General features: G+C 42.1%; 1 protein-coding gene across 1 annotated transcript in view; it reads right to left on the bottom strand.

Annotated features, from left to right (window-relative positions):
* The window catches only part of LOC308363283 (receptor-type tyrosine-protein phosphatase mu-like), a gene marked incomplete at both ends in the record, with an annotated part of 177,696 nt that overhangs the window by 80,559 nt on the left and 79,552 nt on the right, over positions 1-17,585 (bottom strand). The window contains 4 exons of the mRNA XM_080836087.1: positions 5,233-5,335; positions 5,847-6,048; positions 8,966-9,075; positions 11,452-11,775. Of these exons, the coding sequence (XP_080692213.1) occupies positions 5,233-5,335; positions 5,847-6,048; positions 8,966-9,075; positions 11,452-11,775 (739 nt within the window). The remainder of the gene's footprint in view (positions 1-5,232; positions 5,336-5,846; positions 6,049-8,965; positions 9,076-11,451; positions 11,776-17,585) is intronic.

Genomic DNA, 17,585 nt, shown 5'->3' with positions numbered 1-17,585 from the left:
TTGGATTCAGCACAAACTCAGCACCAATAGTCTGAGAGCAGTAAGAATGTCATTAATCAATGTTTTGGTTTGCTTAAATAATGGAAATTGAAAATGGAAATGAATTGAATTAAGTCTAAACCTACATTTAAAAAAAAAAATCTATTTTCAGAGGTGCAAAGATATTGTAACAATTATATATGCAGTACATTTCTGGCCTTTTCTTTTGGCTCTGAACCTTGGAAACATAGGTGTTGGCCACATATAGGTGATAATATCTTTGCAGAATTTCATATGGTGTGTGTGTGTGTGTGTGTGTGTGTGTAGCTATGTATTTCTAAGTTGGCATGTCACACACATGAAGGCATAAGAGATCGAGCTCTAGCTCCAGGCCTGAAGGGAACCCGGGACTCCACATAGCCCGAGTAGGATCAACACAACCTGGGTACATTAAGCACAGCCTGGATGCATGGCCTGGGCACGTCAACCAACACCAGGGATCGTGCACCAAAACTGAAGTACGTTCCAGACCGCCTGGGGACCCTCTTCCCGGATTTCAAACTTTCATCAGATCAGAGATCCATGCTGCTTGGAATTCCAGAGTGCCTGACTGAGTGGTTTGAAGGTTTGTCAGTTTGTTTATGAAGATGGTTTGCAGATCTCACCTGAGATGGTTGGAGCTCTGAGGGCTGCTATATAAAAGAAACAGATGAGAAAAAGAGGCTGTGCAGAGAGAGAGAGAGAGAGAGAGGTTTTCATGGATCATCAGAGCTGACAGAGAGACCGACGTCTCAGCAGAGCTGACAGAGAGACAGACGTCTAGGGTGTTAAGCCTTCATCAGAGTTTCTTTGGGAGGTTCAAACCGAAGAGTGCGATGAAGTCAGACAAAGAGACGAGGACAGGAGTGTAAATTTAAAACAGTGCGACCTCAGCACTCCAGATAAAGTCAGTCAGTAAAGTCTGCCGCTAATCTGACCTGGATCTTGCACAGACTCAACATTCCACATATGCAGGCTTTTACATAATGCCTAGGGGTAATGAGAGCTGAAACTGAGAATAAATTTTTTTAAAAAACAATAACAAAAGGAAAACAAATTATTAACACCACCTGTGGATAATGGACCATAGCTAAGTTTAGTGTGTGAGAATGTATGTGTGCTTGATTTCAGATTTAATATTTATATTAGGTAATTATTCCTGTCATATTTAATGTCAATTTTCACCCTTGAAAAAACACCACACACACACTCACACACACACACATCCTTTATGCTGTATTTACACACGTTAATCTGTCATTAAAGCATCTGCTCAAACCAGTGTGAAACACAACAAACAAAAGACACATTAACAGCAACAGCTTATAAGCACATACACAGCTTAAACTCTACTTCCAGTACTCTGGAAGACAGGTAACTCCTGGACAGATATGGCCCTGAGCTGGCCATGGTCCTGAGCTGCTGTCTTTGATGTCTTAATGAGACGTTAAGACAGAATTAGTGTATTACAATGGCAGTGATTAATGGCAGTGTGAGAAGCGTATGAATGTGAATGTAATGCAGGTGGTGATGAATGAAGTGGCTCCTGTTCTTGACACAGTGGCATTTTAAAGCCCCTTCCCTTTGGCCCTACATATCACCCTGGGTTCTCATGGGAGTGTGGGGGGCTACAGAAATAGGTCTTTAGTATGGAGGAGCAGTTAGGGAGCATAAAACATTTCCAATTTCTATATTTCTCTCTCCATGTGATGGCTTCCCCTCCTCTTTCAGCCCGATCTAACTCTTCTGCTCATCACAACACAACCCTCCTCCCATTTTTCCCCCTCCATATCTCTTGACTTGTCTACCATTAACAGTCCCACAGGTCAAACAAGTGATGGATTACAATCTGTGACTGCTACTCCTTCTGACATATCATCTCACAGACCTACCAGGGAGAACAGAATGGAGAAGGGTGAAACAAAGAAAGACTGACAGACAAAGACAAACCAGAGCGAGACTGTCATAGAGAGAGAGAGACCGACAGAGGGAGAGAAAGAGAGACTGCATGAAACCCTTGGATGGGCTTTTTTAATGAAAAAGTTGAGGAGGACTTGCTGGAGTTGGAGGCCACCACCTGTAGCCATGACAGAGTCTCTCTCCCTCATCTGACACCAATTATCCTCCCACTGAGCTACCAACGCCATGGCAACCCGATACCGCTGACTACCTGAAGGCCTCCACTCCATCCTGAGCTTCCCTAAGATAGTGCAGATTACACATTATAACTTTACCTTCAACTCCATTATTTCTCCTATTTCCTCCCTCTACCTAAACTCTTTTAAGTGTTTATGAGTATATATGCACAAGTATTGACAGATAACTATTTGAGTTTATTGAGCTCAACTCTTTCATACATTTGAGACCAAAGAGAACCTCATCTGTTTTTCGGTTTGAGTGAGGGGGTGAATTATGGACCATTATTGATGTGGTTTGACAAGCTGTAACAAGACTGACAGGCAACACTGTCTTAATCCTCTTAAAGTGACAGTAACACTCGTTTTCCCTCCAATACACCCTCTGGACATGAAGGCTCTGATCTGTTCCTGGCATCCAACATGCCAACATGCCAATGAGTATTTCTAAGGCCATATTTGTTTACCATGGCAATTACAGAAAATATGTATGTATATAACACACACACTCGCACACACAAAGGGCTGGCTCGTGTTCTTAGCGTTCGTTATCACTACATTACTGCCAAGACAGCAAATGGATATTCGCCTTGTATAGCTTTAAAAAAAAAATAAAAAATTGGGAATCCATTAAAATGTCAGATAAGTGTGACTGATGCAGGGGACCCATCTGTGCTTTGAGATGTTGGCTGGCTGCTGTATTTTCCGCCATCACTTCACATATATACAGGTGCATCTCAATAAATTAGAATATCATCAAAAAGTTGATTTATTTCAGTAATTCTATTCAAAAAGTGAAACTCATATAAAATATAGATTCATTACAGACAGACTGATATATTTCAAGTGATTATTTCTTTTACATTTGATGTTTATAACTGACAGCTAATGAAACCCCACAATTCAGTATCTCAAAGAATTAGAATATTACTGAAGACCAATAGAAAAAAGGATTTTAAACAAAGAAATGTTGGACTCCTGAAAAGTATGAACATGTACAGCTCTCAATACTAGGTCGGGGCTCCTTCTGCATGAATTACTGCAGCAATGCGGCGTGGCATGGAGGCGATCAGTCTATGGCACTGCTGAGGTGTTATGGAAGCCCAGGTTGCTCTGATAGCGGCCTTCAGATCTTCTGCGTTGTTGGGTCTGGTGTCTTGCATCTTCCTTTTCACAATACCCTATATATTCTCTATGGGGTTAAGGTCAGGTGAGTTTGCTTGCCAATTATGAACAGGGATACCATGGTCCTTAAACCAGGTACTGGTCCCTTTGGAAGTGTGCGCAGGTGCCAAGTCCTGCTGGAAAATGAAATCTGCATCTCCATTAAGCAGAGAGAAGCATGATGTGCTCTAGAACTTCCTGGTAGATGGCTGCGCTGACCTTGGACCTGATGAAACACAGTGGACCAACACCAGCAGATGACATGGCACCCCAAACCATCACTGACTCTGGAAACTTTACACTGGACCTCAAGCAACTTGGATTCTGTGCCTCTCCTCTCTTCCTCCAGACTCAAGGACCTTAATTTTCCAAATGAAATGCAAAATTTACTTTCATCTGAAAAGAGAACTTTGGACCACTGAGCAACAGTGCAGTCCTTTTTGTCCTTAGCCCAGGTGAGACGCCTCTGACGTTGTCTCTGGTTCAAGAGTGGCTTGACACAAGGAATGGGGCAGTTGAAGCCCATGTCCTGGATACGTCTGTGCGTGGTGGCTCTTGAATCACTGACTCCAGCTGCAGTCCACTCCTTGTGAATCTCCCCCGAATTCTTGAATGGGCCTTGTTTCACAATCCTCTCAAAGATGCAGTTATCCCTGTTGCTTGTGCACCTTTTTTTTACCACATTTTTTCCTTCCATTCAACTTCCCATTAATGTGCTTGGATACAGCACTCTGTGAAGAGCCAGCTTCTTTAGCAATGACCTTTTTTGTCTTACCCTCCTTGTGCAGGATGTCAATGATTGTCTTCTGGACAACTGTCAAGTCAGCAGTTTTCCCCATGATTGTGTAGTCTACTGAACTATACTGAGAGACCATTTAAAGACTCAGGAAACCTCTTGCGGTGTTTTGAGTTAATTAGCTGATTAGAGTGTGACACCATGAGTCTATAATATGAACTTTTTCACAATATTCAAATTTTTTCTGAGATACTGAATTTTGGGTTTTCATTAACTGTCAGTTATAATCATCAAAATTAAAAGAAAAAAACACTTGAAATAGATCAGTCTGTGTGTATTGCATCTATATAATATATGAATTTCACTTTTTTAATAAAATTACTGAAATAAATCAACTTTTTGATCATATCCTAATTTATTGAGATGCACCTGTATATACACACATATAATAAGAGTAACTGCATGTAGACTTTTGTATATATATTCAAACTTTTGTATATATATTCAGACTTTTGTATATATATTCAGACTTTTGTATATATATATATTCAGACTTTTGTATATATATTCAGACTTTTGTATATATTACATTATAACATTGTATTGTATACAAATGTTAATTTCCTGAACGGCATGCCATAATATATATATATATATATATATATATATATATATATATATATATATATATATATATATATATATCTTCTAAGAGTGTCTTTGAGGAAAAGAAAATCTTCATAAAACAAGCAGACCTTTCTGTCATGGCAACCACTTACAACTACGTAGGAGAAACTGACAGTATATGCACATGCACACACATTCACACTTGCATACCACCTCAGATTTTCAATTCAATTCACCTTTCAATTCATATACCTGCAACAGGGGCAGAGCTTCTGGGCTATAATACAAACAGGTTTCTATACCTATGTTGTTATGCTGCTTAACACTTACACAAACACATTCTTGAACACACATATGCACCTGTACACACATTGCGTCACACAGTTATGCATTCATCACACATTAAAATACGTTTGTATTTTGTTCGCACTTCTGCATCTCTTCAGTGAGTTTATTCTGATGAGCACATGGATAGGATAGGTGTGTGTATGTATGTGTGTGTGTGTGTGTGTGTGTGTGTGTGTGTGTGTGTGTGTGTGTGTTTGTGTATACCTGATTGGAGCTCCTCTGCTCTTGGCTGGCTTCAGGAGAATAGTCACAGTGCTGTCAGTCTGGTTGATGGACGTCTCTTGATCATAGGCAGGCATAGAAGGAGCTGTAGACACACACACACACACACACACACACACACACACACACACACACACACACACACACACACACACAAACACACACACACACACACAAACACACACACATATCAGTGACTTAAAAGGTTTATTCTTTCTCACTCTCTCCTTCCAACCATCACACATACAAAATCCTTCATCAAATAACTCTTTATTCTGTAGCTTTGTTACTTGCTCAGTTTTCAATTAGCTTTCCCTCTCTTTCTCAATCCCTCTGCATAAACACACACACACACACACACACACACACATCACCTCGTCAAGAACTCTTCAGTTCAAAGTCTCACTTTTCCCCCATTTGCTCTATTTTCCTAGTTGTCATCATAGTACCATACCCTCCATCCACATCATTAGAAACCGTCAACACCGTTTCTCTCACACTCATCTCTTTCTCACACATTTGCTTTAAACAGAAAATGTCCCAAAATTAAATTCTCATTGAAACTCTCTTGTGATCCAGATTGGTCCTCATCGTACCTGATATGCGTGTGGTGGCCTGGGTGATGGCGGGGGGCCCGTAGCCCTTGACACTGCTGGCTCTCAGTGTGAAGGAGTAGGTGGAGCCAGGGTAGAGCCCCAGGAACACATGGGACGTCTCATTGCCCTGCTTCACCACCCTGCCACTCTGATTGGACAGATCCAGCGCCAGGTCGAAAGAGCTCACTGCCTTATAGGACATCTGAGGGAGACACACATACAACAGTCAGCTCAATACTGACGCCCTGCAGGTCCGGAGGTGTCATAACGCCCTAAGGTTTTCTCAGTCACATTTTATTTTACTACTTCTTCCTTAACAAAAGACAATCTATAAAAATGAGGACTGGTAATTAGGACTGACCTATTCAACCATTTCAAACATGCAAATACTGTTAAGTCATGCAGTGTGAGTCTGAATCACTTCCTTTTCTGTGCCTTTTACCACCAAGGGCCATCAGAGGAAGAAGGCAAGAAGGGGTTTCTGAAAGGCTTTTTTTTACTTTACCCTAATTAAGCCTATCTATAAAGCCCACTTAAAAATACACTTTCATTCTGCCTCCAATCAAAGTGCTCCAATATAATTCTAATTAGCAAACACAAAGGCAGCCTTCTTTTTAAAGGCCAGCTATTGTGCTGTTTATACGAAGTCTAGTTTGTTTGCGTCCGATCTGTTCATAATACAGATAGCCCTATCATAAAGACGAACACTCTCTATCCGCACACGGTATCCGCAACGATCAAAGTCTGGGGTAGAAAGTGAGTAGATTTGAATCGGTACGGGGGCTGGTGTTCGTCTGCACGGTTTCACGCAACCTGATGACGTCATTGTCCCACGTGATCTTTTCGCGATCTCCAACCACTATATATATAACTTGTTCTCCCTCAAAATCTCACTCGTGGTGGGCCTCGAATTCACTAACATTAACCCAGTCTTCTGATTTTTGATTAGCCTCCTATCTTGATCTCATTCTTCTTATTCAGACGTAACATAACTTTCATGACCACAAATATAAATTGGCCAGCGATTTAATTTGCTCATAAATGTATGTAAAATGCTCGGAGCAATGCCTCATGGGATATGGGATGACAGACATGTCATGTTACTGTTCCAGACTCTTTACTATCAATAGAAAAAATAATTCATTTTCGCATATCCTTTAGTCTGACCACTGATTTTATTAACCATCATAATGTAATGTCGTTAATTGGAGCTTGAATGTCTTGTGTAATGTGTTTATCCTCGTGCTGTTAAGTCCCTTCTTCTAGGTTTTTCACGTTTTTTCAGTTGTGTAAATAAAGCGCTAAAGCGCCACCCACAGGTGTGAGGTATGTACTACAGCCCGTCCAACACAATCTGGTGGCTCCGTTTTTACGCAAATCTCTCGTTACCAGGCTCTGTCTTTTCGAAATTAAAAGATTCGATAGGTGTGAATCTAGGCTCCGTGTGCACATAGCCTAATTCAGCTTCCAACTAATTCCACAGCGTTTCAAGGAGCTCTTCATATGGCTCTTAATCACAAAATGTCAAAGGCTACGCTTCCAAATCCAATAATCACAACATTTCAACAGACCATTGAATAAGTTATTTGTTTACTTTTTTAACCGCAGCTTCCCCTCCAAAAAAATTGTATAACGATCCTTTAACGATAATGAAAAGTAGTGCCCTCAGCCTTTTCCCAAAAAAGTTCCCTTTTCATTTTCCTTTCATGTGCTTCACACCACTTCCCACCTGTTTTTACGCAGATTATCAATCAAACAATTTACCCCACAAATCAATACTTTAATCTGGGTGTAGGCTAGCTGTAATGACATAACTAAGACGGCTAGAAATTATTTTTTAATTGCTTCCCTTTTCAATTGGACTGAAAGAATACGAATATTTCAGAAAAAATGTTTAAGTCACAAATCACCTTTTCTGTTTCAATACAAGGCTTTAATGAATCTGTAAACCATTTGTGCAATAAAAAAAAACCATATTCATTCTAAGTCACTGAATCATTAATCATAAGGATCAACAAAGAAAGTGTGTTTTAAAGCAAGTGAGTTTTCTAATGATCTTAAGGTTGGCAATCGTCCAGCGAACTGAGGGAGTAGTGACCTGTCAACAGTCTTCCTTTTCTCTCAGAACAGACGAAAGAGAGCAGGAGCTCAGACCAACCGTCACAATGGGCCCAAGCCACTGAGGTGAGAGAGAGAGAGAGAGAAGAGAGATAGCTATAGAAAGAGAAAGAGAAGAGAGAGCGATATAAAGAGAAAGAACTGAGGGGAAAGCATGGCAGTGTACCCTGGGTGTGGTGGGGGCAAAGGAGGTGAGATGTGATGTGGGGCTGATATCTGAGCTTGTCTCTGGGATCTCACTTTGAGTCCCTTTGATACAGTCAAATCAAAGAGCAGGACTCAGGCTTCAAGGCTGCCAACTTCTGGGGACTAAACACAGTCTCAGTCTGTTTGTATTGGGGGGGAGAATGTCATATTGTCCATAATGAAATTGTACGCTTTTTTCTTTGTCACAGCTAAATAGAGAGATGTTAATGTCTAACTATTTTTAATTCGACTGATATTTGGATTACGTTTGAGTCTTTTATTATTTTGTGACTCGGGGGGGGGGGGGGGGGGGGGGGGGGGGAATTGAATGAGACCCAAACTCTGGAACTCTAGAACTCTACTTCATGGCCTTAAAATGTCTTGGATGTAACTCTAAACCTTTGCGTAATTTAGCATCATGGAGCTATGAATATACGAATTAGCTACACCTGGCTTCTGTGACAGCTCTGATTTCAACATAGCCTCATGCTAATGAGATGTAAATCCCCACTCTGCAAGTAGAGGGGATTGGTTCCGTAGGTATGTGACGTATGAAACCCAGACTGTTTGATTCCGTATCTTTTAGACTGTCATTGGTACACTGCAGTTCCAAGGTGGAAATACTTGGCATAACATGGCATTGACTCTTGATTTTGCTCATGATATGTCTTGCCACATTTATATCTATAACAACCATATAGACATGTAGACCAGGTTTAAAACTTGATTTCCATGGGGGGGGGTGGGGGTCTTTCATGGCCGTTTGTGTAGGCTTATAGATGTGGGTGTCTGTGTTGTTGTTCCTTGTCTCTCACCTCATACTGAGTAATGACTCCGTACTTCTGAGTGGGCTCCCTCCACTTCAGGATGATCTTCTCCTCATACGCACTGGCCTGGATGGAGTCCAGAGGCACTGCACCAGGGACTGATGGGAAATTAAGTCCACACGAGACAATCAACAATAGTGGTTACTGTCTCTGAGAATCACATTACAGAATAACAAAGGAGAGAAAGGTAGTGCCCCAGGAGATTCAATAATATTTAATTTATGTCACAGCCACAGTGAGAGAACTCTCCAGATTCACAATCAACTGAGAGAACTCAGTTCTTAACATTCACTCATTAAATTGGATGTGTATAATGGTGTCGTATGTGTATGTGCTAAGCCTGTGTCTAAGCCTGTAGTCATTGATTTCAGACGCTACAACACAAACAAATCACAAACTGAGTAAATGGAACAGCACACCTGAACAGTATGGATTCACTGTGGTCATATCCTTAGTAACACACACATACACACACAAAGGGTGCGGTCATATCCCGAGGAACACACACACACACACACACACACACACACAGAGGGTGTGGTCATATCCCGAGGAACACACACACACACACACACACACACACAGAGGGTGTGGTCATATCCTGAGTAAAACACACTGTTACGTACAGTGTTCTGTATGTCTTATATGTTATACATGGTATAAGGATTGCTAATATACGTCATGAAACGCATAGAATTGTGGGTACGTTTGGCCAGGTCGCTGCTTGCTGCTTGAAAACAATTGAAGTCCAAGCAGTCCAAGTAGCGAACTGGTCTAGTACGTATTGAACATACAGTAGCTGTAAGCTGTCAGTTAGCGGCTTCAAGCACTTCAAAATCACACCAAATGCAGCAAGAGAAATTAAACATTGTCGGGCCATACAGACTAAAATTAAATAAAGACGCAAAGACAAGGTACATCGAAAAACTCAAAGGAGTCAAAGGAGTTGATCCCTATGAGCACAGCGACTGGTCAGGGGACATCAACCTAATCACCTAATTATTCAGGTGAGTGTACATGTCTATGCTCGCGCCGACTTGTTTGTGCTGCGGATTCCCAAAATGCGTTGCGTTCATGACGTCACATTAGCAATCTCTATAGGCCTACATGTATTGTGTTCTGTTTTGTGTAGTTGGTTTGTGTTGTTGTTCTGTCTCCTCCTCCTGTTTTCATTCTCCTAATTCACAGATGTGCACACCTGGTTCCAATCACCAAATCACCACACCTGTTCCAGATCTCCCATCAACCATTCCCCTTTAAATAGTCCTGTGTTTGTTTGTCAGTGTTGTTGCTTTGGCTTGAGCTGGATTGTATTTGCTAGTGTTTACTAGTGTTTGCGAGTGCTTGGTTTATTTGTTGGTTTATTGTATTGTCTTTAGTTATTACACATTTGTTTAAACCATATTACTTTAGTTGTTAGCAGCCTTCTTTAGTTTCATCTTTGTCTTTGTTAATTATTTGGTTGTGCGCACAGGGTCAATGAGGACAGGTAAGATACTCTGGGGTTTACATATTTCATTCACGTAGGTTTACCTGTTGTTAATACCCTAGGTTAGAGTGAGCACCACCCACTGTACTTTTTGGGTGCAAAGCAGCTGTCAATGGGGGGTGGGTTTTGTTATGTTATTTTCTTTGGTGCCACTGACAGTCCTTGTTGATCCCTGTGTTGCCTTTTTGTAAATAAATACTTTATATTGAATTCACATTGTGTCTTGGATTTTGTGTGACTGCACCCTCACTTGCCCAAACCTGTTGCCCTTATGTTGTGTCCTACTCCGAGCCACCAGGGGGCGTAACACACACACCCATGCCTTCCACTAACCCATTCATCCACTCGCCAACACATTATTCCATTCATCAATGCCTTCCACCAACCCATTCATCAACCCACCCACTCACCAACCCATTTATCCATTCACCCATGCCTTCAACCAACCCATTCATCCATTTACCCATGCCTTCCACCAACCCATTTATCCACCCACTCATCAACACATTCATCCATTCACCCATGCCTTCCACCAACCTATTCATCCACCAACCTACTCACCAACCCATTCATACATTTACCCATGCCTTCAACGAACCCATTCATCCATTCACCCATGCCTTCCACCAACCCATTCATCCACCCACCCACTCACCAACCCATTCATACATTCACCCATGCCTTCAACCAACCTATTCATCCATTTACCCATGCCTTCCACCAACCCATTCATTCACCCACCCACTCACCAACCCATTCATCCATTCACCCATGCCTTCAACCAACCCATTCATCCATTCACCCATGCCTTCAACCAACCCATTCATCCATTTACCCATGCCTTCCACCAACCCAATCATCCACCCACTCATCAACACATTCATCCAGTTACCCACCCAACAACCCATTCATCCACCCACTCACCAACCCATTTACCCATGCCTTCCACCAACCCATCCCTCCCTTCCTCCCTCTCTGTCCTCACCGTCCTCGTCTGTCTGGAGGTGGATCTCTGCAGACTCCTTGCTCCCCTCGGGGTTCCTGAGCAGCAGTCGGAGGCTGAGGTTGGTGAAGGGTGTGAGGTTGTGGATGGTGTGCTGCGGTGTGCTGCTCAGTGTGTCCAGGCACAGCTCCTCCCGGTTCTGCTGCTCCTGCTCGCCGGCGCCTCCTCTCACACGTTCCCGGTACTGCACCGTCAGGTTGTAGCTATGACAGCGAGTGACGTTGTAGCCAAACGGCTCCCAGCGCACGGTGACCTGCCTGGCCTGCACATCCACCACCTCCACATGGCGCGGGCCCTGCATGGGCTCTGCAGGAGGACAGAGAGGCACAAAAAAGGACAAATCTTCAAGAGAGCACACAATGATTACATCCATAGAGAAAATCAACAAATGTGCATAAACATTAACCAATAATCAACGATCAGTAATCAATCAGGCAAAGAAATAGCTTGTCTTTATGGACATGGCTTCTCTGTATTTGAAACTTGTATTTCTTTATATTTATTCTATATTATTTATTTTCCCTAAACTAATTATGCTTTATATGGGGTAAAATCAGTTATTAGTGTCTGCAAGCTCATTCCATAACTCTCTTATACAATATCTAAGCCTGCTGGGAAGCACACGGGCCAATAACTCCACATAAAGGCCGTCTCCAGCTCTTTGTCTGATTAACTGCCTTTTAACTGCATTTAAAAAGCTGCTTTGTGATTCAGAGCCAAAGGTTAATGCATCCTCTGATTCATTCTCTATTCATGAGGCAATACAGCAAGAGAACAACTAGTTATACAGGGAACAAATGTCCTTTGGAGCTGCATGGAGGTCCAGTCCATAGCAGGTAACATCCACACACACATGCTCCCTCTCCTCCTGTTCAAGACCTTGTCTTTCTGTTTGAGGTTTGAGGTATTTACTTTCCAACCCACTGGCCTCAGGTTGCTCGTGTGGACTAGCTATAACTCTCTGTACAGATGCTGATTGTACACATATAGTAGTGGTACAGTCCGCAGTGTTTAAAGGGTGGTCAATGTGACACTTAGACAAAAACACATGCGAACAATAAAACCAGTGATGGAGACAAAAAACACGTTGAGGCCGGCAGTACAAAGTATCCACACACAAAATTAAAATTTAAAATAGACACAATCTCTCTCCTTCTATGAGAAAAGTGTGAAGGCATACACACACACACAACTTACCCTCTTTGAAAATAATCTCTTTCTTTCTCACACCTACCCATTTTCTCACTACACACTATTCTCTTCTACACACATCCACCCCTTTTCTCTATACACACACTTCTTCTCAACCTCCTCTTCTTCTCCTCTATACACCCTTCCTTTCTCATCCTCCTCTTTCTTTCCTCTACACTTCTCTATTCCATTCTCTGTCCAATGCCCTCTCTGTCTGTCGTGACTGAAGCAGCCTCGACTCCCAAACTAGTATCAATTTCAATTCCAGGTCAAATCTAAGGTCCATTATCTCTGGAACTGAACACTTTCCGACTCATTTTTCAGGCAAAGGCTCAATTACCCATAACTGCCTTCTTCTTCCTCAGCCACACCCACACACACACTCACACAAGTATCAACTTTTGACAAGTTAGAACATTGCTAGTGGCTATAGCTTACATAATAAAGGCATACAATTTAGCACACCCACACATGGTCAGGAGTCTAACCCAATCAGAGAGTGAAGTTGTTAGCATGCCATGATTACTCATTCAGCACAGATATGCCACACCTCATAATGTTACAAAAATCCTGCTCAGACAGCATTGCAATTGCTTTGAGACTGTGTGCATGTTTTAGCTTACTATCAGTCTTGATTATGACGGTGACCTCAGAAACAGCAACAATATTCTCTCTCTCAAATTCCAAATAGTGCACTCTCTCGATATGTAACAAATATTGCAGTTTTGATACTGTGGGCCCTATCTTGCCGATCAGAAACGCAAGTAGGACGGCGCCAAGCGCAAGTAGCTGTGTGGGCGGCTCTATGGCGCAGTTGCTATTTTAACGGCGGAAAAAACACACTTGCGTCCAGCGCAAGTGTCAAAAGGGTTGGTCCAAAGGAGGTTACTCAGCCATAGGTGTGGTTTGGGCGTAATATGCAATAAACCAATCGGAGCGTCATTTCACATTCCCTTTAAGAGCGAGAAGCGCATAATCCATAGCGGCTTGTTATTTTGATGGCGGAATTACCTGGTGGAAGACCGGAGAAGTTCACAGCCGAGGAGACCGACGTGAGATTTACACCAATTTTTTGGCAAGCCATATATAATTACAAGGAAAATAAAGTATTTACCACTTGAGGAAATCAGTGTGAAATCCATATCCAAGATATTTTAAAAATAAGCATACATGTAGCCTACACATTGACCCAAATGATTCAGGTTAATTGAAGCTGCGTGACATTTGATTTATTGTATGGCTTTGTAAAAAGCCGGGAGATAGATATATATGGGGATGCGAGAAACCCTCCAAAAGTAAGCAAAGTCAAGCAAGCATGTCAAGATATTGCCGTGATTGTTTCTGCAACGGGGCACCCGAAAACGTTGCCGAAAACGCTATAATGACGTCCGGAGACGTGGGACATCCAAGCTGGAAGGTAACACACGTTCTCGTGCCTTCACGGGAGGTGGATCTGCCTCGACCCAGGATCTGACGGCAGCAGAGGACATCGCCACGTCTACCCTCACGCCTGAGAGCGTGCAGGGATTTGGGGGCATGGAAATCGGCACCCAAGCCAGTGCACCAGCTGACCAAACCCAAGGTACATAAATAAAGTCCACATACACAGAGATGAGTTTACAAGATTTATAATAATACTGGCATTAAATAAATGCAACAAAGCCATACAATAAATCAAATGTCACGCAGCTTCAATTAACCTGAATCATTTGGGTCAATTGTGTACGCTAGATGTATGCCTAGTTTTTAAATGTCTTGGATACGGATATCACAATGATTTCCTCATGTGGTAAATACTTTATTGTCCTTGTAATTATATATGGCTTGCCAAACAATTGGTGTAAATCTCTCGTGAAGACGACAGAAGTAAAGTGTAGCCTACAGGTCCTATACTGTGCCGGCAAGCACATGCGCCCTTAAAATAGCGCTCTGAATACGCGTTACAGACTTTAGACATTGCGCCTCACATTAGACCAGCTTTTTTTTGGTCAATGGCGCACGGCGCACGGCGTTGTTTTGAAAACTGCAAAATACCACTTGCGCCAGAGAAACGCCTTCTCTGTTCCGCCCCCGCCCATGTCGACGCCAGTTCATTTCGAAGCGGACCTCTGGAGGGAAAATCGCGCTGTGCGCCGGGTGCAAGATAGGAATGATACTTGCGTCGGTGACAATGTCACTTGCGCTGGGTGCAAGATAGGGCCCTGTATGTCTCATAGCACTTTTCTCCCCTGACTAGTATAGAAAACAATCATTGATTTAAAAAAGTCTTGTTTTTTATTCTCCTAAAATGACACACAACTGTAAAAGCCACTGATTTCTACTTCTGCGCTGCTGCTAGTGGTAGGAGCTCACATTATTATATAGTGATGGCTACGCACTACATGATAGTTGTGATTAAATAGTTTTTCCATTATTTCAATTATTTGTGTGTTTTAGCATATCAACAAGCCACATGGCCAGAAAACAACAAAGTGTGTGTGTGAGTGTGTGTGTGTGTGTGTGTGTGTGTGTGTGTGTGTGTGTGTGTGTGTGTGTGTGTGTGTGTGTGTGTGTGTGTGTGTGTGTGTGTGTGTGTGTGTACTTGAGCGTCAGCATTGTGTGAGTTTACAGGAGAGCCATCCAGAAAATGGGAGTTTGGAATCCCTCTATTTGCGGAACTATCAGCAGCCAGCAGTCCACTCAGCAGAGCTCCACTGAAAAGCAGAGGGAGAGGAGGCCTGGCAAACCACGCAAATCAAATAACAGCCATGACCATGCCAACACACACACACACAAATCAAAAAACAACCATGGCCACACACAGGCACAGGCACACATCGGGAAATATTACACACATACACACACACCAAACACAAGCACAAGAAACAGGTACACACACAGGCAATTTTGCACAGATACACACACACACAAACACACACACACACACACACACACACACACACACACACACACACACACACACACACAAATCAAATCAAATAAGAACCTCAACCACACTCAAGCTCAGACACAGGTACATACAGGCAACACACATTTACTAACTACAAACACATTTACACAGGCCAAACAAACCAACACACACACACACACACACAGGTGTATAAAACGTATACAATATATATATTATACAAAAAGACAGGCTACAAACAACATAACACGCATGTCATGTTGATCATTCCTGAGTGTGCATAAGGATATGTGTGTGTGTGTGTGCTTAGATCTCACATGCACATACACACAGAGACGCATGGTGTAGTCAACCTCATAGGGAGCTCTGTCTCTGAGGTAAAACTTGTGAAATACAGAGCTGTCCTTTTTTTCATTCAAGGAAAGTCAATTTATTCACCACACACCAATTTAATCAACCTTTCTATTTTTTTTTTTTTTTTTTCCTGAAGTTTCTCTGTTACACATCCACTGCCATCCCGCCACAGCTGCTTTAACAACAATTGTCCTTTTGTACCAAGTTTAGTAAAGTTGTAAACTGCCACATTAAAGAGGACCTATTATGCTCATTTTCAATGTCCATAATTCTATTTTCGGGTCTACTACAATATACTGTATGTGCATGCTTCAATGTTTCAGAAACACATCATTACTGTTTTTTCATGTACACATTGTATCCTTCTGTATATCTCCCCCCATTTGGGCTCTGATCGGTCAGCTAGGTGGACAGTAAGGATTTGTTTTTATTATTTTAGACCGTTTAAATGCACAAAAAGCTATAAAAAACACTAAAGGATAGGGAATAACTGAACAAACATAATAAGTCCTCTTCAAATCTTACCTCATCTCAAGAGGAGGATGAAAAATTCACAGTGGCAACACAAGATGATGTCTTTCAAAAGGTCTTTCATGTCTGAGATCATTTACCTTTGTAAATGTAAAATATTCACTCAGAAACGAATAAAGGCAGAATGTTAATCTGAGTTTAGGTTTGCCAAAAAACTATGAACCAATACATCATGAGCAAGAACATACACGTACCAGTGGAGGCTTCTCCATTGAGGAGAGGGAGGAAGATCCTCCTTAACATTTTGGGAATAAAAAGTGTACTTTGCCCAGACTACTGTGATTAATAAAAACCCTTAAATATGACTACTTTAATACCTTTGTATATGTAATGTTAGTTTCCCTGGGTAAAGATGACATTAGCACCCCCTATCGCTATCGAAAATTACTGCCGGAGGACCTTCCTCCCTCTACCCTCCATTGACTCCCATTCATTTCTCTGCCTGCGCTGGCGGCCGGTGGAATGCGTTGACTTCAATGGCAGAGAGGAGGACGATCCTCCTCTGAGAGGGTGTGACTAGTTTAGGGGTCTGGATAGCGCTAAAATCTATTAACGAATAGGCTGGAGTCACGTCTGTGCTATGAACCAATAAGCAGAAGCCCTGGATATGGTGGGTGGGGTTATCCCCTCAAATCTAGGCTACGAAAGATAATCTGCTCAATCTGAGAGACACAGTTAAGCAAGAAGGTCTGATCATTTTAATAATGAGAACACTTTAGCAAATTAGCAAATAAAGTAAACTATGGAAACCGAGGACATTGTACATGTTTTATTACAGAAACCATTCCATGGGGTGAGTTACAATGACAAGTTGGCCATTAAAGCAACAGGTAGACCAATTCCAAAGATTGAAATCACCAAAAGCAACGGCAGAGTCAGTGTCGTGAGTGCTACATGGTTTGCTAGGTATGCTACTCGTGGGTGACTGGTAACATTACCAACAATCGGTAATATTGCTGGCCCTGTTTACTAATGAATGTCAACTCTCCAACGTGGTCTTTTCATGGATTTACTGATATAAAAAATATTGACAGGGCAACCAAGCGCCACGACAAATGTCAAGACCACGTTGGTGCTGCTATCCGCCTTTCATTGCTAGGCGGCACCATGCCTATAGAGCGGTTAGTGGATG

Source organism: Sprattus sprattus (genome assembly GCF_963457725.1).
Source record: "Sprattus sprattus genome assembly, chromosome: 4".
Lineage (NCBI taxonomy): Eukaryota > Metazoa > Chordata > Actinopteri > Clupeiformes > Clupeidae > Sprattus > Sprattus sprattus.
The sequence above is the reverse complement of the archived record's forward strand: the minus strand, read 5'-3'. Positions and strand labels throughout refer to the sequence as shown.